Source organism: Ochotona princeps, chromosome 15, assembly GCF_030435755.1.
Source record: "Ochotona princeps isolate mOchPri1 chromosome 15, mOchPri1.hap1, whole genome shotgun sequence".
Lineage (NCBI taxonomy): Eukaryota > Metazoa > Chordata > Mammalia > Lagomorpha > Ochotonidae > Ochotona > Ochotona princeps.
The window spans coordinates 17,006,381-17,028,028 of NC_080846.1; the positions used below are offsets into that span (position 1 = coordinate 17,006,381).

At 47.1% G+C, this 21,648-nt stretch overlaps 1 protein-coding gene across 3 annotated transcripts; it reads right to left on the reverse strand.

Annotated features, from left to right (window-relative positions):
• Positions 1-3,436: 3,436 nt before the first annotated feature.
• Positions 3,437-19,714, reverse strand: NEMP1 (nuclear envelope integral membrane protein 1). Of its 3 annotated transcripts, none has more exons than XM_058673574.1 (9): positions 19,546-19,713; positions 12,078-12,202; positions 10,711-10,930; positions 9,338-9,410; positions 7,679-7,772; positions 7,138-7,252; positions 5,641-5,866; positions 4,330-4,503; positions 3,437-3,666 (listed from the first exon to the last, which is right to left on the reverse strand). In XM_058673574.1, the coding sequence occupies exons 1-9, from the start codon at positions 19,658-19,660 to the stop codon at positions 3,480-3,482; spliced, it is 1,329 nt and encodes a 442-aa protein (XP_058529557.1). In that variant the 5' UTR covers positions 19,661-19,713; the 3' UTR covers positions 3,437-3,479. The 3 variants fall into 3 exon arrangements, with proteins under 3 accessions (XP_058529557.1, XP_058529558.1, XP_058529559.1); XM_058673575.1 differs by lacking the exon at positions 19,546-19,713 and adding an exon at positions 18,650-18,689; XM_058673576.1 differs by lacking the exon at positions 4,330-4,503 and having other exon boundaries at positions 19,546-19,714.
• Between the last annotated feature and the right edge of the window lie 1,934 nt (positions 19,715-21,648).

The window sequence follows — 21,648 nt, forward strand, 5'->3', positions numbered from 1 at the left end:
TGACAGCCCAGAGCCCCACACGTGGACAGTCTGTGTGACCACAGCTGCAAGTACACATTGACTGGCACCAATCTGTGGTTTATTCCCAGCAGGCTATGGCCCGTCATAAAAGGCACCAGACGTCCTTCAGAAGGGAGTTGCCACCTTGAATCCACTTCAGCGGCAACCTGAATCTGTAGACTGAGTCACCAAAAGACACCTCTGGGTTACCACAACTGGACAGGTGCCCTGGGAAAAGAAAATCGGTTTCTGCTACATAGAAACGGAAGCAAACAGTCTAGGCACACATGCCTTGTGCGATGGCTATTTCCTGTATTACCTGGTTTCGCGGCTTAGAGCATCCAGGGCATCATAAACCTGTCAAATTGTCCTCCCCTGGGTCCAGACACAATTCTTGGCCTTTCAGTAAAAGTTACTGTTTCCTATGTCAGACTGGAATCTTTACAAGTACCCAAAGGGTATTTTCTTCATTTTCCTCCTACTTTATCCTTCCCTGCTCAATTAGGAGAAGAACCACGAGTACATAGCTAGAAACCATTTCTGAACAGGTGGCCACCTTTTCTCCCAGAACACCACAAAGGTTGAGGATGCTTACATAATCTAACCCCCTCCTGGGGTGGCTAGTCAGGAGCTGGGTGCCCGTCCAGCTTACCTAGGCCCATTCATTCATGAAGCCACTATTTTCCGTGTCCAGTGGAGACTAGGTCAAAGGGGATGTAGTCGGCAGGAGAGCTGGGCCTGAGAGAGGGACACATTCACATACAATGGAATGGGGGTTGGGAGGTGGCGAGAGCGAAATTCCCTTTGTAATAGATAAAACAAACATTAAGAAGGGGAAGGGAGAGGTTGGGGACAAGAAATTACTTGGTTTTGACAGGAGGCAGTGGTGGACAGATGAGCAGGAAACGGTTATTTCCCTGCTTTTCAGTCTTGTGTTCCATCAGTGCCCTGAGAAAACAAAGTAAGGGGACAAGTAAACTGTTGCTGGCCAGTTGCCTCTTGTAGTCTCACTAAAGGGAGGCAGGTGCTCTGCACCAACTCAGTCTGAACAACGAGGGGAGATAGATTTCCAATGCTAATGAGGCCCTGAGCCCCGAGCAAGACGCTGACATGGCAGCAGACATGGCTCCAGCATCCAGTTCACCCCACGGTCATCCCTTCAATCCTTGCTGATGAAATCCATCTGAGAGCTGGAGCTTTGCTGAAATTGCAAGAGCTGCGACTGCCTGAAGAAAACTAAACAGGGGTTCGAGTAGGGGCAGAACCAGCCAACTAAGTGACCAGGAGGCAGGCGAGAGCCGTTCCCCACAGCTTATAGAACTGAGCCATTTCAGGCAGTGGCAGCAGCCCTGAAGCACCTGGGCAAAGCCATGAGGGCAGGCAGGGCAGGGGCACAGAGCACACTGGCCAACCCCATCCTGCACTCTCAGGGCATCCCTCCTGCCACAGGGCTTGCTCTCATCCCCACTGCCAACCTTTGCACATGTGCCAGAAGTAAGCTTACTCCAAGTTCAAACACAGAGGAAAAAAACTGGCCTTGAGACAGCAATCACATCTCACAAGGATTTTACCGCACAGAGGATACGACCACTCTCCCCCTGCTCACAAAATTGACAGGGAAGTCAGCCCTGAGCCCAGTCCCCACTCCCCAAGCAGCACCTCCTCCCTGGACAGGGCACCAAAGTCTCCAGGGATCCTAACACCACTTACACAGCTGAGCTAATTTTTTTTTTCAAATCAACATATCACAAAAATGCAAGGTTTTGATCCCTATAGAGTAAAAAATAGTATATTTCAGGGATTGTAACAGTTTTGTGTACAAGAGCAAATTTTTACCATTTACGTAATTCACAAAGGCATAAAGATTTCCCAATATAAAGGCCGTTCAATCCTGCAAGTTTAACTCCTGGCATTTGCCTGGACCCTGCTCACTCTTGGCTTCCAACTCTAGGTCTGCTGTCAGCTGAGGTAGTTGTCACTCTGGGACAGTTTAAGGCTGTGGGAGACACTAGTGGAAACTGCTAACCGGCCCCCTGGAGAGGAGCCTCTGAGCTAATGCTCTGCAAGTCAGCAGGGGAGCCAAGGGTCTCTCAGAAGGGTGCACTCAATGGCTCATGCAAAGGAGTCGTTACAGCGCTCAAGACAAAATCAACTTGCTTACTCCATGGTCATGGGAAGTCAGGAAGTGTGAGGCTGAGCACCTGCCACGGGGCCTGCTGCCCCCGCTGAAGTAACCACTGCCTTCTCCACAGCTCAAGGGTGAATGAAGAGCACAAAGAGAGAACCAAGCAAATTATATGGAGGAATTTGCTCCCTCATAAATCACACTGCTGGCTGATAAGGAAAAGTCTAGAACTAACACTACGGTCACCAAAGGCAGGGTGAACCTCTGGTCAGAAATGGAAGTGCGAGGAAGTGTGCCAAGTTCAGAGGAACACATTGTCTCTTTCTGAAGGTTGGATGAGACACGGAGATGACCTGGAGGGCTGGGTGCTGGGAGCACCAAGGGCAGGGGGCGGGCGGTGGGCAGGCAGTCCCACAGACAGGAGCTGCATACCCAGGGCCCCTTCACAGAGTCTCGGGACTCACAAAGGACTCTCACTCTGGGGAGAAAGGGACTGAAAGGGATGGGTAAACAAATGAAGGGGAAGGAAACAGAATTTCTTGTTCCCTTAGCAACTCAAAGATGTGGGGTCCAATGATGAGAAAAACGAGCAATTTGTAAAAAGCACAAAATCCCCTACACAGAACATCTCCCAGCTGGCAACAAAAAATGCCACAAGCCAAAAGAAAGGGTGTGGAAGAATGGAAGACATTCTCATCTGTACTCAGCTCGTGGGCAGGGGAACAGTCCTGCCTGCAGGGACAAAGGGGGCCACGGAGGGGAGGGAAGGGAGCCAAGTGAATACTTAATGATAGTGAAATAGAAATTTTATGATAGTGAATTGGAAAAAATATCCTGAGAGACCCCACACATACAGAGGACCCACTAGGAGTTTTCCTAACAGCGAGCAGGACTCCTGCTCCTCTGTGTGGGAAGTCACTCCCAGCCCAGCCTGCAGTACACACCTTCCCACAACCTGTGCTAAGGAACGGAGTCAGGCTTGTGGGGCTGCTCACTCTGGAGGACTTGCGGGCTCCAGAACACAAGTTTGCTACACTTTTTGAAAGATATCTGCACTTGAAAAATCAGACAGAAATTCATTTTCTTCTTGAAACAGTCCAATCAAGGACGATGCTGAAGCCACTGAAATAAAAGCAGAAGTAAAGGTGGCTCGGATGTGTGGCTTCCCCTCAGTGGAGGCACTGTGGCACATGGCCAGGCCCATGGAGTAGGAGCCAGGGTGCCAGGCGTGCAGCTGAAAACGAGCATGGCACTCACTGCCCCCAGGAATCCCATGGATGGGTTGTCCCACAGAAGTGGAAGAACGGGGACCACCGAGGCACAAGGCTGGTGAACGCACAGGAGGTACGTGCCGCTAGGTCAGGGAGCTGCCCTGTGTGAGAGCAGACCACTGCGGCCGTGCGTTCTCCTCCATCTCCTCATCCTCCTCCGAGGATGCCTCGTCATCCTGGGCGATGATGCTCCCTAGGCCGTACTCCTGCTCGTGGACAGATACTTCATTTGGTGTGAGGTGGAAAGAGCCTTCCACGAAGTCAGCGAATCTGCAAGAGAAAAGAGAATGTGCCTTGGGGATCTGCCTCTTTCCTTCCTGCTTCTCCTTCAGAATAAGCCCGAACTGAAGTGCTTCCTGGCCTCACATCACCAATCACGTGGAGACTAGCGAAGGCCCCCTGCCTTTCACCTGCCAGGTAAGCAGACTGAGCCAAGAAAGCAGGAGCAAAGGAATGCTGGGCTCACAGGCCAGGAGCCCTGCGCCTCCGGCCTTCTCAGCCACAGAAATTCTAGGGTTCCCTTAGTCATCACACTCCTGAGAAGACGAGATTAAGGCACATAACAGTTATTTGAGTTTTCAGCCTTTTGGCATTTTACATTATCAGGATTCCAAATGGAAGCTTTAAATATTCATTGCTGCAACTGCTCCTGCCTAAAAGGAAAAGAAAAACTGAATCAGGGAGCAGTTTACAACTTTCCAAGGAGAAACTGAGTATGGCATCTTCCCACATCCAGGTTGCACTTAATGCTGAAGTCCATGGAGCCTCAAGCAAACAGAAAACAGGCGACTGCTCACCCTTCCTCTGGCCTACTCCTAGAGAAACAGGAACACCAAGGCCACAGTGCAGGCTGGTCTAGAAGCATGAGCTGTGTTAGGACTCCAGGTCACAGTTACCCTGACAAAGGCCTGCCACCTTCAACTAAGGGGTTACCTTTTTGGAGACTGGATTCGAGAAATAGTCTTCCAAGCCGAGCAGTCTGGACTGTTACAAAACTCTCGAAGCTCCTCTAAAGCCTTTCGAGTCTCCACCTCTGCTTGCGCCCGATACTCCTCTTCTGTCAGGAGACGAGGGGGGACAGGCTTTCCTGTTGCCTTACACAGCCTTCTGTGCTCACCAAAATAACACCACGAACCGTTAATCGATAATCTACAGGCATCCTTACTGCCAGTTCCCTTCAGCGGGAAAAGCACACAGCAGCCAGCCTAAGCCCTAATGGCCATCACGCCCATCTGTCCTCCATAGACCTCTTTAGTTATAATGGACTTCTGACACACAAAACTGAGTGACAAATCTGAGTATATAAAATATTACTCACTCATGTGAAATGCTTATTTCCCCAATAAGTGACAAATACTCATTTTCCAATAAATGGAAACTCAACACAGAAAAAGATCAGCTAAGACAGTGACCCTCTGACCTAGCCCCCCAAAACTGGATTGATCTCTTTGACTAACTGTAAGAGAGTTAACTCAGTACCTATGAGCATTCCATGTGCACCTTCACATGCTGTTCCTTACATCTTAGCACTTATCTAGGACTTGGGAGCCATCTGAGAGCATCAAGTTGAAATGACCTAAAAGCAAGGGATGAGCGGGTATTGTGAGGACTGGCACTGTGGCACAGTGAGTTAAGTCATCACTTGCCCTGCTGGCATCCCATACTGGAAAGCCACAAGTCCTGGCTGTTCTGCTTCCAAACCAGCTTCCTGCTAATGCACTGGGAAACGCAATAAATTGTGGCCCAAGAACTTGGTTGGGCTCCTGCCACGCTTATGGGAGGCCTGGATGGTATTCCTGCTCCTGGCTTCAGCCTAACCCAACCATGGCTGTTATTGTGGCCATTCGGGGAATGAACCAATAGATGCAAGAGCCCAATATCTCTCTCTCTTACCCTCTCCCTCATGCTCTTTCAAATAAATAATAAAATATTTTAAAATAAATAAATAAATAATAAAAATCAGTGACTGGAGGCAAAAGGTATAAAGGGATGTAATTTGCACCACCTAGTGGTAACAGGAACACATGACATTTTCCTGGACATTCTTATTTTATAGAATATGACTAGAATAAACACTTTCAAATGCCTAGAGTCATTAAAAACAAACAAAAAAAAGCTCAAGAAGAAAAACAACCAGAAGCACAGTATGATAACTTGCATTAATAAAGCTCTGTAACCAGTCTGCAGCAGCCTGCATCCCATATCACACGCACCTTCGACCCACTCACACTGCCTGACAGTCACCTGTAGGTGATATACAGCCACTGCACGGGGTACTCCAGGTTCTTGGTGCACAGCGCAGCGACGATGAGGGCGAGGGCGACATGTGGGATCTGGATGCCAGCATACATGCAGCCCAGACCCAGCAGCTGCAGGCTCCAGGTGAGCAGGTTGATGCTCCTTTCATTCTCCAAGGGCCCATGCTTGTAACACACAGCAAAACTCACGAAGCCCACTGCCAACATGTAGCCTACAGGGAAACCACCAGAAGACATTAGTGTTTATCTAGACCTAGTACAAGCAATTTGCAGGAAAAGCAGCAGGAAATTCACTATATATATATATTCACCTGCTGAACTAGAAAGTGGGTAAGATTATTACTCAATTATTCACAACTTTATTTTTAGGATGGAGACACACACATACATATACACATAACACACGCACACCTTTTTTCTATCCTTTCTGTTGTCTCAAATTTATTTGTTCCAAAGAAGCATGAAGATTACATGTTAGGAGCCACTGTTATGGCACAGAGTTAAGCTGTTGCCTGGAACATTGCCATATTACATCAGAGCACTGGTTGGAATCCCTGCTGCTGCACTTCCAATCCAGCTTTCTACTAACGCATCTGGGAAGACAGCAAGGCATGACCCAACTGCCTGGGTACCTGCCACTCACCTGGGAGTCCAGAATGGAGTTCTGGACTCCTGGTTTTGGCTTGGCCAAGCCCTGGCTCAACCCTGGCTCTTGAAACCATTTGGAGAATGCAAAACCAGATGAAAGATTTCTTCTTCTCTCTTCCTCTCTGTTGCTCTACCTTTTAAATAAATACAATACTTTAAAATAAATAAAATGCAAATTAGGGGGCCAGTGCTGTGGCACAGCTGGATAAACTGCCACTTGTGAAGCTGCAGTCCCGTTAACAGAGTGCTAGTTTGAGTTCCGGCTAGTCTGCTCCCAGTTCAGACTCCTGCCAACAATCCCAGAAAAGCAGCAGATGATGGTGCAAAGGCTTAGGCCCCTGCAACGCACATGAGGAACCAGGTTGGAGCTCCTGGCTCCTGGCTTTAGTCTAATCCACACCTGGCTGTTACAGCCATTTGGGGAATGAACCAGTAGATACAAGATTTCTCTGTGTCTCTCCCTCAATAAATACTCTTTTAAGAAAAAAAAATCCAAATCAATTTCCTCTCAAACAATAGATCAAAGTTTACTATATATATAAAACCAAAGGATTATTACTTTATAGGTAAAATCTAAATAAATAAAGTCATATACAGCTTTTCATACTTATACACACTCATTGTGTTTATAAACACCAACACATTTTCAAATTGTCTCATCAGCAGCATCACTGTAATTTAAAGGAATGTAATCACTGTAGAGGGGCTAGAAATAAGTAAAAAAAAGTATGAGTTTTGAAAGTTCATAAGAGGATATGAACTAGCTGCTGTAAGTAGGCACTATCTTCTCACGACACAGTAAGCGATCACAGAAGGAAGGCAATGCAACACTTACCTAAAAGGTACTGCCAGTAACAGCTCCAGATTGCTTGCAAATTTTTAAAAACTAGTTGAATGAGGTACAAAGAAAATGACCAGCCTCCAACCAGGATGACGTAAACGGGACTTTTCTAAAACAGAGAATAGAAGTGAAAGCAAAGTTACCGCAGGCTTTCCACACACAAAGGCAGCCAAGTGGAACTATTTTTTTTTAAATTCTAACTACTCAAAATGCACACACACACACAAAAAAACACATTTCCAAAAGATATCCTTTCTGTTTAAAATGGTATAGCCTGCCAGGGACACTGGCAAGATGAGATGCTAAGTGACTTAAAAGCCTGGCTGTGTAATTAGAATTTCAATTTCTCACTGAACAAAACGATTTTCTTGTCTGCAGGTAGGCAGGGTCCAAGGGCAGCAGGCAAAGTCCCTTTCCAAAGCAGGAACAAGGACGGCATGGGCTCAGCGGCCTTCACTGAGAATGCTCTGTTCTTTGAGCGAGTCCTTCAGCTCTCCCAGAAAACTCAACTATGCAGGAGGAGTCTGCTACTTACCTTGGGCATAAACCTGGATAGCATGAAAACGACGATCAGGAGAGAGGCCACAATTCCTACACTCATTCCAGTGGAGTAGTAGAAAATCGGACTTCTGCAGAGAAGGAATTTTGTCTGTGACTACATATTTAACATAAATGTCACACGTGGCAGTGCTGAAACCAGGACAAATAATCCAGCCATAAATGTATTTTTATTTTTATTGATTCATGTTTATTTACTTGAAAGGTAGAAACAAGGAAAGTTAAAAACAAACAAACAACAACAAAAATAACGATTTCCATCCTTTGGTTCACTCCCCAATTTGCTGCAAAAGCCTAGACCGAGCCAGAATGAAGCCAGGAGGGAGCCCAGAACTCAATCTGGGTGTCCCACATGGGTGCCAGAGTCAGCTACTCCCACCATTACCTGCTGCCTGCCATAGTACATGTTAGTAGAAAGCAGCAATCAGCAGCAGAAACAGGATTGAAACCTGAGCACTCTGCTCTGGGATGCAAAAGTGCTAACCACTGCACCAAACATCTGTCCCAAAAGATTTTTTTAAAGTATAAAGTTAGAGCAGGGTCTGGTGCAATGGCTCAATTGGCTAACCCTCCACCTTGCAAACACCAGGATTCCATATGGGCTCTGGTTTGTGTCCTGGACGCTCCACTTCCCATCCAGCTTGTGACCTGGAAAAGCAGTAAAGGCCAGCCTAAAACCTTGGGACCCTGCACCCGAGTGGGAGACCCAAAAGAAGCTCCTGGTTTCAGATCGACTCAGCTCCAGCTATTGCAACAATATGCGGAGTGAACCAGCAGGTGGAAGATCTTTCTATCTCTTCTTCTTGCTGTAAATCTTCCTTTCCAATAAAAAGAAATGTCATTAAACTATACAGAGATAGAGCTCCCAATAATAAATTTCTGCTTCATCTCCAACACCTCTCCCAATCCAATTTTTAAGGCTCTTCATTCTGGGGAAGAACACACTGCCCTGAAGTGAGGGAGGGAAACCAAGGTCTTCCAAGAAGAGACAGGAAACATAATGGGACTGATGATGGGGGGCGCGGAGTTCCTGGCTCCTGGCTTCAGGCTCACCAAGCCCCACCTATGGCAGCCATTTGAAAAGCAAACCAGCAGATGGAAGATTTTGTCTCTCCTTCTCTATCTGTAATTCTCTTTGCTTTTCAAATAAATAAATTAAACCTTTAAAAAAAGAATCGGGGCCTCCAACTGTAACCATGTGCTCACTATACTCTACAAATACTCTTTTTCATTGAATACAAATCTAATGTTGATTCCACCTTCATTCAATGTTTGCATAGCTGTTTATATGTTAGTGCATATCAGCCAGTTGTGCTGTCTTAGGTTCCTAAAGGAAGGAAGTGAGTAGCTGTTTCCTTCCGCTTCAGCAGCAAGAGATGCATCAGCCTATGGGGCTCATGCCCAACTCCCCACAAGGGAGGGCGCGGCAACACCCCCCCACACTTCAGAGTACTACCAGACTCCTATTAGCCTAACGACCCATCAGCCTAATGGGCAGAATTTTGTTATTGCCAGTATCATTCAACTAGAAAAACAACAATCACCACCCAAAGTAAGGTATAGGCTGTGTCCAAGCCACAGAAACTTCTTGCTACAGGTCAGGTGGGGGTGGGGACACAAACCTGATAGAACCTACCTGCTAAGGAGGTCTCCACAGAAAAACAGTGTGAGTCCAAGGAGAAAAACGAGGAAGAGTTTGGGATCAAATCCTGAAATAAGGAAAGATTGGTGTTTATCAGGGATCCAAAGTGCTTTCAGGCATCACAAAAGACAAAACAATGCTGGCATGATTGGTCGGCTACAGTAACGCACAGGCAGACAGTCTGCCTGACCAGCAACACAAATTACACACAAAGCCCGAGGAGTCTTCCCGTAAGAAGGCGTAATTAGGTCTCTGTCTAACCTGTACTTTCCTGAAGAATTTATTTTGTCTTAGCTGCCAAGGTTAAAGCTAAGAGGAAACAAAGCTTCACTTTGAACCAAGTCATAGAACCATGAGCACTTCACATGAGTGCCCACAAGGGGTCTCTGCCATTCTGGCTTTCAAACCCCAACGCACACGCCAACAGAGCAGTGCCTGGAACCTGGGAGAACAGAGTCTTGTGCTGTTGTTGCCCAAGCCTAACAATATCCACCTACTTGCCTTTACTACACAGCACTGTGATGGAATGGCCTACACACTAACACATCCCACCCAGGACCCGGGGAGCCAAGCAGGGGTATGCACTAGCATACCAGACACCCACAGCCTTCACATGCAAGAGCTGGCATCTAGGGGAGGCCCACAAACAGACCAGAAGCAAGAGGGATCGGCAGACGTAGGAGCTCCAAAAACAGACCAATCCCAGGCAATCAGGCAATGGGGAACTCCTAGCATAACTGGAAGGACATCTTCTGTTTTGTGGCAAAACCCAAAAATAGTTCTAAGACTCACAACATCCCAGGACCCCGCAGAGACACCACAGGGATGCCAACAGGCTCCCGGTTCTCTGAGACGATCTCAGACAAGTCCTCCTGGCTTCCCATAGTAAGCCTCCTTCAGCAGTGCAAGTGGCTTTCCACCTTTATTTATGGATCCACAAATGCTCCTCTTACTCACAAAGTAGTATGTGCAACTGTACCCTTCCTTGGTTTTCCTTCTTTAACCACGTGCATCTTCAGATAAAGGCTTGTACACATTGGGACAGCTGCCCTAGATCTGCCTGAATCACTTTAAGAGAGCTGGGCACAGTGGCCCAGGGCCCCTGACAGCATTAGGAAGGCTATCAGCCTTCACAGTTCTAGCCTAGGAGGTGCTCACAGTTGCAAGTGTGGCAGTTGCAAGTGTGTGCCTAGAGGGACTGGTGGCAGGTCGCCATGTGCTGTGGGGAGCTGTGGTGTCCCTGGGGTTATAACCAGAATTAAAACGGAGCTGTCCCAGGCTGACTTCTCTGCCTCCCTAATTAGACCCTCCAAGGTTCCACCCCTTCTCACTACAGAATCCACCAGAAAAGCAAAGGTGAGACTTACTCCTTGTCACGATGACACTGTACATGGTGTCCTGCTCAATAATCCCAACTTTGAGGCAGGTTTTTGTACTGTACAGACCCACATTCACATAGGTGTCATTCAATTTCTCTTTTAAAAAGGAGGAAAAAAAGTTCCAGATACTAAACTGTTCTAGCTCCTTCAGTTTCTCTTCATTGTCAACCTGTGTGACTTGGATCAATTTGGAACTATTTATCCGGATCTGTAACACAGGGAGAATTGGGATAAGGGAGGTAGGAATTTTAACCTTTCACAAATGAAATTTAAAACAAACACAGAAACAAAAGCAGCTACAACAGTGACGCATCAGTTCCCACAGAGGCCTCATGCAAGGGGCAGCTCCCGAAGCCAGACCCCATTCACTGGCTCTGTAACTTCGGGCAAATTCCTTCATCTTTCTGAAACATCCAAATTACACAGCCACTGCCTGGGGCACAGAGGGGCAGGGACAGGATGCCTTCCTATTACCACGATCTGAATCTCCTGTGAGGCCAGAACACAGTGTCGGAAAAAAAGGCGCCCACGCTGAGCACATTCTGAGTACAGCTCTTTAGAGAGACCATACAAAGCAAGGGTCGAGAATATTAAGAAAATTGCCAGTCATAAACAGTCCCAGAAAACTGAAAATGTTCCCCATAATGGCAGCTGAGAAGCTAAAGCCATTGTTGGTATAATGTGTCCCAGATGGAGTGTGATTTTTGTACCAGACAATATAAGAGAGAATTAAAAAAAAAAAACAAAAAAAACACCAAAGCACAGACGACCGTCCTCACTGTGAATGATCACCAGCCTTCTCAGCGACTACACTTAGAGCAGCGGCCGCTGCATTTTCTAGAAGGGCACATTTGGTTCAACCACTATTACAACCAGGCGGTTTACCCACGTGTACAAAGAAATAAGAACCAAGTTCTTCTACCCAGGGGAACCTTCAGATCCAAGGGCTCCTGAAAGACCTTAGGGGGAACCCAACAAGGACAGCAGCAGCAAGGCCAGGAGCTGATGCCTGACAGTAGCTAGGCAACAGTTTCCAGCCCAAACAAGGACTCCTGGCCTTGACAAAAGAAAGGGGCGTGTGTGTGTGTGTGTGTGTGTGTGTGTGTGTGTGTGTGTGTATAAGAAAGAAAAGCAAGCAGTTTCTTTCGGAAAAGAAAAGAGCTCCAAGTACTGTAAACCACATAGGGGAGCTGGGACAGAGAGGTACATAGAACTGGCATAAATACCATTCAGGGTCATCACAACCCTGACAGGGCTGTCAACAACATTTTGTTTTAAAAATGGTATGAATATGGAAGTGGCAGGTGACTAAGTCCCCCACCAGCCACAGGACCCAGAAGCTTCCAAATTCTTACCTGTATCCGTGTCCACACATCATGCCATTTTGGGATGAGCACGTTTTCATAACAGAACTGTTGGCTGGCAGTCAAACTATAAACTTGGGATTCCTGAAGCATGATCTTACCAACACCCATTTCAGCTTCATGCAAAGAAAGGAAACAAGAATTATGCATAATGGAACCCAACAGCCTAATAACTGTAACTCATTTCAGAAAGAGAATTAAGTTGGCTACTTTCTGAAACCTCAGGTTAAAATGTCAGCCAGAGTGACAAGAAGAAAACTGAGATGGGAGAAATAAAGCCCAGCCTCATTTCTGACAAATTTGATTATTTAAACATTAGAGATACACATGTCGTACCTGCTAAGTTGCATTTACGTGCACCTCATGTGACCCTCAACAACGCCATAAGGTAGACACTCTTCTAAACCGTATTTGACAAAGGAAGAAACTTGGGAAAGATTAAGGCATTTGTCTGAAGTTATAGTCAATAAGCAGCCGGGCGCTCACACCACGTCTGACTGTGGTCTTTGCTGAGACAGGGAGAAAGGCCATGCAAGTCACCCCATCTGTTGATTTTGTTTCTTTTCTAAGAGAAACGGATGTACAGAATTGGCAACATGTTCTTTATACAGTACTTTAAAGGGATACTAAAGATTCCCAAGTTGCTTTCTTCTAGCTGTTTTGTTTCATTTCCTGTTCGACAAATAGTCCCTCTGGTTTACCTTTGCTAACTCAAGATTTCAAAGGGATCACTCCCCCTACAACTCGCCACCCACCTCTCCCCACCACTCCCCCTACCACTCCTCCCCAAAACCACTCCCCCTACAACTCCCCACTAGCGACTCTCCACCCACTCCTTCGCCCCACCACTCCCCCTACCACTCCCCCACCACTCTCCCACCATAGCCCCCATAACTCCCCACTTCCTGGCCACTGCCCTCCATCCCCCAACTCACTCCCCAACCACTCCCTCCACAACACCACTTCCCACCACTCTCCAACCACTCCCCCACCACCCCCAGCCACCCCCACCACCACTTCCCAGCCACTCCCTCACCACTCCACAGTGTCTTCCCATCAAAAACAGTCCAAGTTACTTCCCAGAACTTCTTGAGTTCTACATAGTACTTAACCAATTAATTAAAGGCTACTCTTCAGTTTTTATCACTCTGAATTCTTAGTATAAACACAGACTTAAACCAACTAAACAAAAGAACTTCAAGGGCCCAGTGCGGTAGCCTAGCAGCTAAAGTCCTCGCCTTGCATGCACCAGGATCCCATATGGGTACTGGTTCATATCCCGGCAGCCCCACTTCCTATCTGCCTCCCTGCTTGTGGCCTGGGAAGGCAGTTGAGGATGGCCCAAAGCCTTGGGACCCTGCTCCCACGTGAGAGACTCAGAAGAGGCTCCTGGCTTCAGATCCGCGCAGTTCAGGCTGTTGTGGCTGCTTGGGGAGTGAATCATCGGACAGAAGATCGTCCTCTCTGTCTCTACTCCTCTCTATATATCTGACCTTAAAAAAAAAAAAAAAAAAAAAAAAAAAAAAAAAAAAAAAACTTCAAAACTTCAAACAAACCCTCACAAGCCAAAGCAACAGACACAAAGACCCTGATATTCACCAATCCATATAATGCTTGTAGGATGAAGCATAGTCCTAGGGTAGTACAAATCAAAACCTCAATGAGAAGGCTCTGAGAGGGAGGACAACGGCAGGAACCAATGAGGACCTAGAGATGCCCTCACCCACTGCTGGTGCAGAAGTGAGGCACTGCTGTCCCGGGGGGGGGGAAGGTCTGACGGTTCCACAAAAAGTATGATCCACAGTAACCAGGAAGTAGAGCTAATGCCCATCACCCACAAAGCAGACAGGCAAACTGTGGCATTTCCATACAATGGGCATTATTCAGAGGAAGAACTGGAACTCCATCAGCCAGGAAGATTCCTGCAATACCACCCTGCGTGAAGGAAGCCAGATCAAAAAAGCCCAACACTCAAAGGGTAGTGGCTCCACTGATGAATATCCAGAACAGGAAACCTTCAGACAGGCAAGCTCAGGCTGGCTTTTCCAAGTGGATAGAGAGGGAAACGCTACACACTGTTTCATTCTGGAGTCATTAAAATACTCAAGAATGATCCGTCATGCTGGCACAAGCTTGTAAATACACTAAAACCACTGAAGAGTGGGTCTTACAATTGTGTATTATATCTTTTGAACCCGGTGCAATGGCTCAATGTCTAAATCCTCACCTTGCAGGCACCAGGATCCCATACAGCGCCGGTTCATGTCCTGGCCACTCACTTCCCATCCAGCTCTCTACTTATTGTCTGGGAAAGCAGTAGAGGATGGCTCAAAGCCTTGGCACCTGCACCCATGTGGGAGACTTAGAAGTAGCTCCTGGCTCCCAGCTTTGAATCGGCTCAGCTCTGGCTGCCATGGCCTATCAGGGAGTGAACCAGCAGATTCTTTCTGTCTCTCCGTCTCTCTATAAATGTGATCTGCCTTTCCAATAAAAATAAATACATCTAAAAAATGTATCTTCTTATTTTTTAAATATTTATTTGAAAGAGTTACAGAGACAGGTCTTCCATCCACTGGCTCACTCTCCAGATGGCTGTAACAGCCAGCACTAGGCCAGGCTGACGCCAGGAGTTTCTTCCACGTCTCCCAGCAGGGTAGCAGGGCCCAAGTGCTTGCATTATCTTCTACTGCTTTCCCAGGTCATTAGCAGGGAGCTGGATCAGAAGTGCAGCAGCCTAGATTCAAACTAACCTCCAAAATAGATACTGGCTGTACCTGCAATGCCACAAAGCTGGGACCAGAATTTTTTTAAATTTATTTATTTTTATTGGAAAGTTAGACATACAGAAAGGAGAAGAGACAGAGAGGAAGCTCTTCCATCTGCTGATTGACTCCCCAAGCGGCCACAATGGCTGGAGCTGAACTGATCCAAAGCCAGGAGCCCAGAGCCTCTTCCGGGTCTCCCACCCAGGTGGCAGGGTCCCAAGACTTTGGTCCATCCTTGACTGCTTTACCAGCCCACAGACAGGGAGGCAGATGCAAAGCAGGGCCACTGGGATTAGAACTGGCATCCATATGGGATCCCAGCCTGTTCAAAACGAAAACTTTAGCCACTAGGCTTGTGCAGCAGGCCCAGAATTTCTTATTTTTAAAGATTTATTTTATTTTATTGCAAAGTCAGATATACAGAGAGGAGGAGAGACAGAGAGGAAGATCCTCCATCCGATGATTCACTCCCCAAGTGACTTACTTCTATGGCCGGTGCTACGCTGATCCGAAGCCAGGAGCCAGGAACCTCCTCCAGGTCTCCCACGCAGGTGGCAGGGTCCCAAGGCTTTGGGCCATGCTCAACTGCTTTCCCAGGTCACAAGCAGGGAGGTAGATGGGAAGTGGGGCAGCCGGGATTAGAACTGGCGCCCATATGGGATCCCAGCGCGTTCAAGGCTGGGATAGCTTTAGTGTTTGGGCGTTCAAGGTGAGCACTTTAGCCACTAGGCCATTGCACTGGGCCCTAGAATTTTGTTTTTAAAATTCGGATTTGGGGCCCGGCGGCGTGGCCCAGCGGCTAAAGTCCTCGCCTTGAAAGCCCCGGGCTCCCATATGGGAACTGGTTTTAATCCCGGCAGCTCCACTTCCCATCCAGCTCCCTGCTTGTGGCCTGGGAAGGCAGTTGAGGACGGCCCAATGCATTGGGACACTGCACCCACATGAGAGACCTAGAAGAGGTTCCAGGTTCCCGGCTTCGGATTGGCGCGCATCGGCCCGTTGCGGCTCACTTGGGGAGTGAATCATCGGAGGGAAGATCTTCCTCTCTGTCTCTCCTCCTCTGTGTATATCTGGCTGTAATAAAAAAAATGAATAAATCTTTAAAAAAAAATTCGGATTTGATATACTATCAATTTCTCACTAATCTTTAATCCAGCAGTAATCTGTATTTTCAAGACGTTCTGTTATTCATAGGAAAAGAAACCTTTTCACAGTTCTGTTTACCCTTGTCTTCCCAACAAGCCAACAGAAAACCCACCACATGTATGGATCAGAGTTTATTCTCTGGAGCCTGTGTTGCAGCACAGTGAGTTAAACTACTACTGGTAATGCTGGCCCCAGGTTGGCATGTAGGCTGCTTCACTTCTGACCCAGCTCCCTGCTAATGTGCCTGGGAGGCAGCAGATGATAATCCAAGTACTTAGACTGCTGCCACCCATGTGGGAGACCAGGATGGAATTCCCGGTTCCTGCTTTGACCTGGACCAGTCCCAGCCACTGTAACCATCTGAGAGCAAGTTAAGGGATAGAAGATTCTCTCTCTCCCTTTTTCTCTGTCACTCTGCCTGTTAAATACACAAATACTTTTTTTAAAAGTTAATTTTTTTATTGGAAAGGCAGATATACAGAGAAAAGGAGAAACAGAGAGAAAGATCTTCCATCTGCTGGTTCACTCCCCAAGTGACCCCACAACAGCTGGAACTGAGCCGATCTGAAGCCAGAAGCAGCTTCTAGGTCTCCTACACGGGTGCAGGGTGCCAAAGCTTTGGGCTATCCTAAACTGTTTTCCCAGGCCACAAGCAGGGAGTTGGATGGGAAATGGAGGATCTGGGACACAAACTGCTGCCCATAAAGATGCTGACACTACAGGGCAGAGAATTAGCATGCTGTACCACCATGCCAGCCCTGGGAAATTTTTATTTTTAAGATTTGTTTATTTACTTTGAAAGTCAGACTTTCCGAAACAGAGAAGACAGCTGCTGGCCGTTTTGATGGCCAGTGCTGGGCCAGGTGGAAGCAAGGAGCAAGAGCCAGGAGTTTTATCTGGGTCTCCAACTAGGGCCCAAACACTAAAGCTATCTTCCACTATTCTGCCAAGCCATCCACTGGGAACTGGTCGGAAATGGAACAGCTGGGACCTGAATCAGTGATTAAACTGTATGCCAGTGTCACAAGGGCAATTTCACGTGCTATACCACAACACAGGCCCAGGGAAGTGTACTCTGAAAACCCACGCAGAAATACACAACTGACAAAAGACTTACACTTACTAACACATTTTCTCCCACAACATCAAATACTATAACACTGCATCTTTTAATGTTCATTACTACTTTCAAGATCTTCCAATGGCACAGACAAGTCAAAAAAACTTAATGCCAAGAAAAAGTATCATAGTTTTAAACTTTAAAAATTCTCCAGGATGGTACTGTAACAGGATAAGCCACTGCCTGTGGGCCTGGTATCCCATTTGACTGCCAGTTCATGTCCTGGCTATTCCACTTCTGATATAGCTCCCTACTTATGACCTGGGAAAGCAGTGAAGATTGGCTCAAGTCCTTGGGCTCCTGCACCTACATGGGAGCCGCAGAGGAGGCTCCTGGCTTCGGATTGGCTCAGCTCTGTCCCTTGATCCATTTGAGGAGTGAACAGCAGATAGAAGATCTCGCTCTGCTTCTCTTTCTGTAACTCTGCCTTTCAAATAAAATAAATAAATAAATCTTTAAAAACAAATTCTCCAACACCATTTGCCAAAAAATAAAACTGACTGAAATGCAATATTAAAACTAACATCGTGGGCCCGGCACGTTAGCCTAGTGGCTAAAGTTCTTGCCTTGAACGCGTCAGGATCCCATATGGGCACTGATTCTAATCCCGGCAGCTCCACTTCCCATCCAGCTCCCTGCTTGTGGCCTGGGAAAGCAGTCGAGGACGGCCCAATGCATTGGGACACTGCACCCACATGGGAGACCTGGAAGAAGTTCCTGGCTCCTGGCTTCGGATCGGCGCAGCACCGGCCATTGAAGTCACTTGGGGAGTGAATCATCGGATGGAGGATCTTCCTTTCTGTCTCTCTTCCTCTTTGTATATCTGACTTTGCAATAAAATAAATAAATCTTTAATAAATAAATAAATAAACCTTTAAAAAGGCAGAACAAATTAAGTTCTTCAATAACTACATATTTTTAAATATACACCCTTTATACTTTATATATATATATATGTATATAAAAGCTTATATACTTTGGAAGTCTTCAGAAATCCCAATAAATATACAAAGAGGCTAAGAACAAAGATTACACACACTCAAAATGAAGGCCTATGTGCAAAATTAAAATAGCTAATAATTACGGAAGAATGCTCACCCTTGTGAATCATGTAAGGATACACAAAGTAACATCAAAGACCTTGTTCAATTTTTCAAAGCAACAAAAAGTTTTGCAACTAACACTGGGAAGCATCTGGGATATGAATCAGATAGGAAAATGATAGCAAGCAGAGACCAGCAGCTAAGGCAACTGCGCTATATGGACAGGTTAGGGATACAGCAGCAAGTGCCCTCCAAGTAGTTTATTAAAAGCAGTCAGCAGAAAAACCAGAAGAAACTACACAAAACTGGCACTGAACACTGCAGGGCACGCCTTAGTAATCAACTGCATGCAGACTTGCCAAATTGGAGTAAACACACCTCTCTGCCGATCCAGGTCTCACTTTGTAGCAGCATTTTGGCATACCTTCTTTCCTTTGATGCCCCACAACCTAACCATCCCATTTAGAGCCCTGACCCCCACCTAAGTACCTTCTTAGTTACCTACTCCTCAATCTTTTTTAAAAAAAAAAAAAAAAAAAAAAGCAGGCCTAGACATCTGGGGCCACCTTAAAGCTGCAGCTGCAGATAATCCTGACTGTGTGAGACAGGCAGGCAGGCATCACGCGGAGGTGACAGGGCTGTAATGTGTGTTTAGGAGATAGATGATCTTGATTCACACTCCCTCCAGTGGAAGTTTGGGAATCTCACTTTCTGTTGTGCGTCTACAAGAGGGTGTATTTAACCAGAAAATTCACAGCATTGGAACGGGACAGCCAGGCTCTCCTTCCTCCCCAGTCCAAATAGCCAAATGCCCCCATCACCCATCCTCAACCCAGGTCACATTTCCGGGGAAGAAGTGAAACCAGTCAGGGATGCCATCGCTGCTGAATGCAACCTGGGATGGAAGGACTCCAGAGCTGCTCTGCAAGCCTGGTGAGGGGCTAGGCCCTAGAACTGGCTGCAATTCTGTCCGTTAGCCAGCCCTGCATCCCAACAGCGTACGCGCTGCGGTGCTCGCTACTGTGCAGCCTGAATGAGATGTCCACCAACCCTGAACGCTCCTGGGGGCGGCTTCCTTTTAACCCTACAAACTGCATCAGGACGCGGTCCCAGGACCGTACCGCGACCAGCGAAGGCCTCCCTTCCGGTCGGCCAAGAGCCTCCAGACTCCTGAAAAGCTCCCCCGGGCCGCCCAGGACCCGGACCCCTCAGGCCCGACCCGCAAACTAAGCATCTTCTTTGGCATCACTCTCACGGCCCCTCGGCAGAGCCACAGCCCCTTGGATAGTTAACGGCCCCGCGCCCTTCTGCGGCTTCCCCACTTGTCCCCCCAAAAATAACCCCTCGGCAACCCGCCCCTTTGGCAGCGGCTGCCCGGGTGGTACCTGAGCCGCAGACCAAGCAGCAGGAGAGGACCATGAGCAGCGCCACTACCCCACCACCCTTAGCTCCCCAGTCCCAGAAACCGGGACCAACTGCCAGCCAGACCGCCACTTTCATTCCTCCCGCCGAGCGACCGGTCTAGAGCGCCACCGCCTCCTCACGTGCCTCTCTTCGACAACTCTAACTCAACGGGCAGCACCAGAAGCCAATCCGCTACAAGATCCGCCCCTGCCGACCAATCGGATGGACGAGCCTTGAAGCGTTCCGTTCTAAGACCTCAGGAGTCCCGCCCCTTAGCAGCTGGCGGCAGCAGGCAGAAGAAGTTGCTTTTAGCCTATCAGAAAACGTAGCTTCATCCCGCCCTAACAATGGCGACAGGAAGATCCCGCCTCCTAGCAACCTGCTTCCGTCTCCAGTTTATTTACAATTGGTGCGATTGATGGTAAGCTTGACCAGTAGAAAATCAGATTGGGCTAAGCCCTCCTGGACCAAACTTGACAACGCCACATCGAAACCGTTTCAAGTTCCTTCCGTTTTCTTTCTTTCCTTTCGGTCGCGACCTGTTACAAAACCCTGACATCACAAGTTTTTCAATTGAAATAAGCGACGAAATGTGGTTCTCCAAGTCCTAAATGATTTAAAGCATAAGTCACACACACAATTATCAGTGTTTTTACAGGCATCAACATTATCCTAAAGAAACTGAATTATTAGTGGAAGCAAATACCTGAGAGGATTAAGGAAAGGCTTCTTTATTCTTCACAGTGCCATGCGAGATGAATTAATTCTCTTCATTAAAAGGAGCAGGCAAAGGAATCTAACTTGGATTACTACGCTGGTTTGAGCTGTGGTTCCAACTCAAATCTTACTAACCACAAGGTTCAAGATCTTTCCATACCTGTCGGCTGCCGGGTCCGATAGTACTGGGAAATAAGTAAAACCTTGCAAGAGCTTTTGCCCATTTTTCACCCAACAGACCCTATTTCAAAGGAGAAGAGGGAGAGAAGAAGAGAGGGTGGAAAGAAATCCACTCTGCACACTCAGCTTTCAGCTCCCTCCTGAGCCGCCCACCTGGCCTGCCAGGCGTTCTGGCCATCAAGCTACCTAGCCTGGGTTTCCCCGGTCTGAATGACCCAGCACTCAGACTCTGCCTGGAGACATGTCCATCTTTACTAAAGGAACACCTGCTTCCTGCTTGCCCATTCCTGTTTCATGTCTGAATTCTTTCTCATGGGAAGGCAAAATCCTGTTTCTCTCCTTCACTCTGACGGTTCCAGGTTCTCTCCTTCAGCTGGCCCATGAGGGCTTGAGGAGGGTGAACCAGCAACGGGAGCTTGTTCTCTGCCTTGCAAATGAGCAGTTCCAGAAAAATTACAAACCACTGACTCTTGGCAAGTGTAAACGAGACTGGTTGTCCACTTCAACAAGTCACTCCAGAAGCTTTAGCCATTTTTAAATAGAGGCCATTGCTCAAACCACTTTGAAAATCACCTTCAGAGCTTATAGCACATACTGCAATGAATATTCATTATCTGCAGGTGGATCTGTTTATGCAAATGGTCCAGAAAAACTCATTTCAAAGCTGACAAGAAAACAGGGTGAGAAATCTGTCTGGTAAATGTATGTGTTTCAGAATCTTTTGGATTTCAGAAGGATAACCTGGAACATGTCAAATATATAAGGTAACAGTCCCAGAGATATTTGGAGCAACATGCACTTACCAGGATTTACCAGTTCTGCACTGACATATATGAATATTTACATGAGGATAAATGAAAGAGGGATAAATGAAAAACTGTAGCCTCATGGTTATTTTAGGTTAAGTTCTATGCCACAGACAAAATAAATCCTGGTCAGATTGATGTATGTTGTCAAATATAATATGTGAAAGCTTTTGATTTTCAGTTCTTAAATTTAGGGAACTATGGATGAAGGACTGCTCCACATCATGCACGTTTGATGACAATTTCAGACTTTGAAAATCAAAACTCCATTCCATCTACTCGGTCACCCAAACTGGAAGCCTGAGAGGCACCCTGCGCGCTCTCCCCAATCAACAACCAAGTCCTACTGTTGGTACTATCTCTCTATTGACTGGGTCCTTC

Coding starts and splice junctions, on each gene's coding strand:
- NEMP1 (XM_058673574.1), bottom strand. CDS start 19,660: ATGAAAGTGGCGGTCTGGCTGGCAGTTGGTCCCGGTTTCTGGGACTGG. Junction 12,203..19,545: donor CTGCTTGGTCTGCGGCTCAG/GTACCACCCGGG, acceptor CTTTGCATGAAG/CTGAAATGGGTGTTGGTAAG. Junction 4,504..5,640: donor TGGCTGTATATCACCTACAG/GTGACTGTCAGG, acceptor TGGTGAGCACAG/AAGGCTGTGTAAGGCAACAG.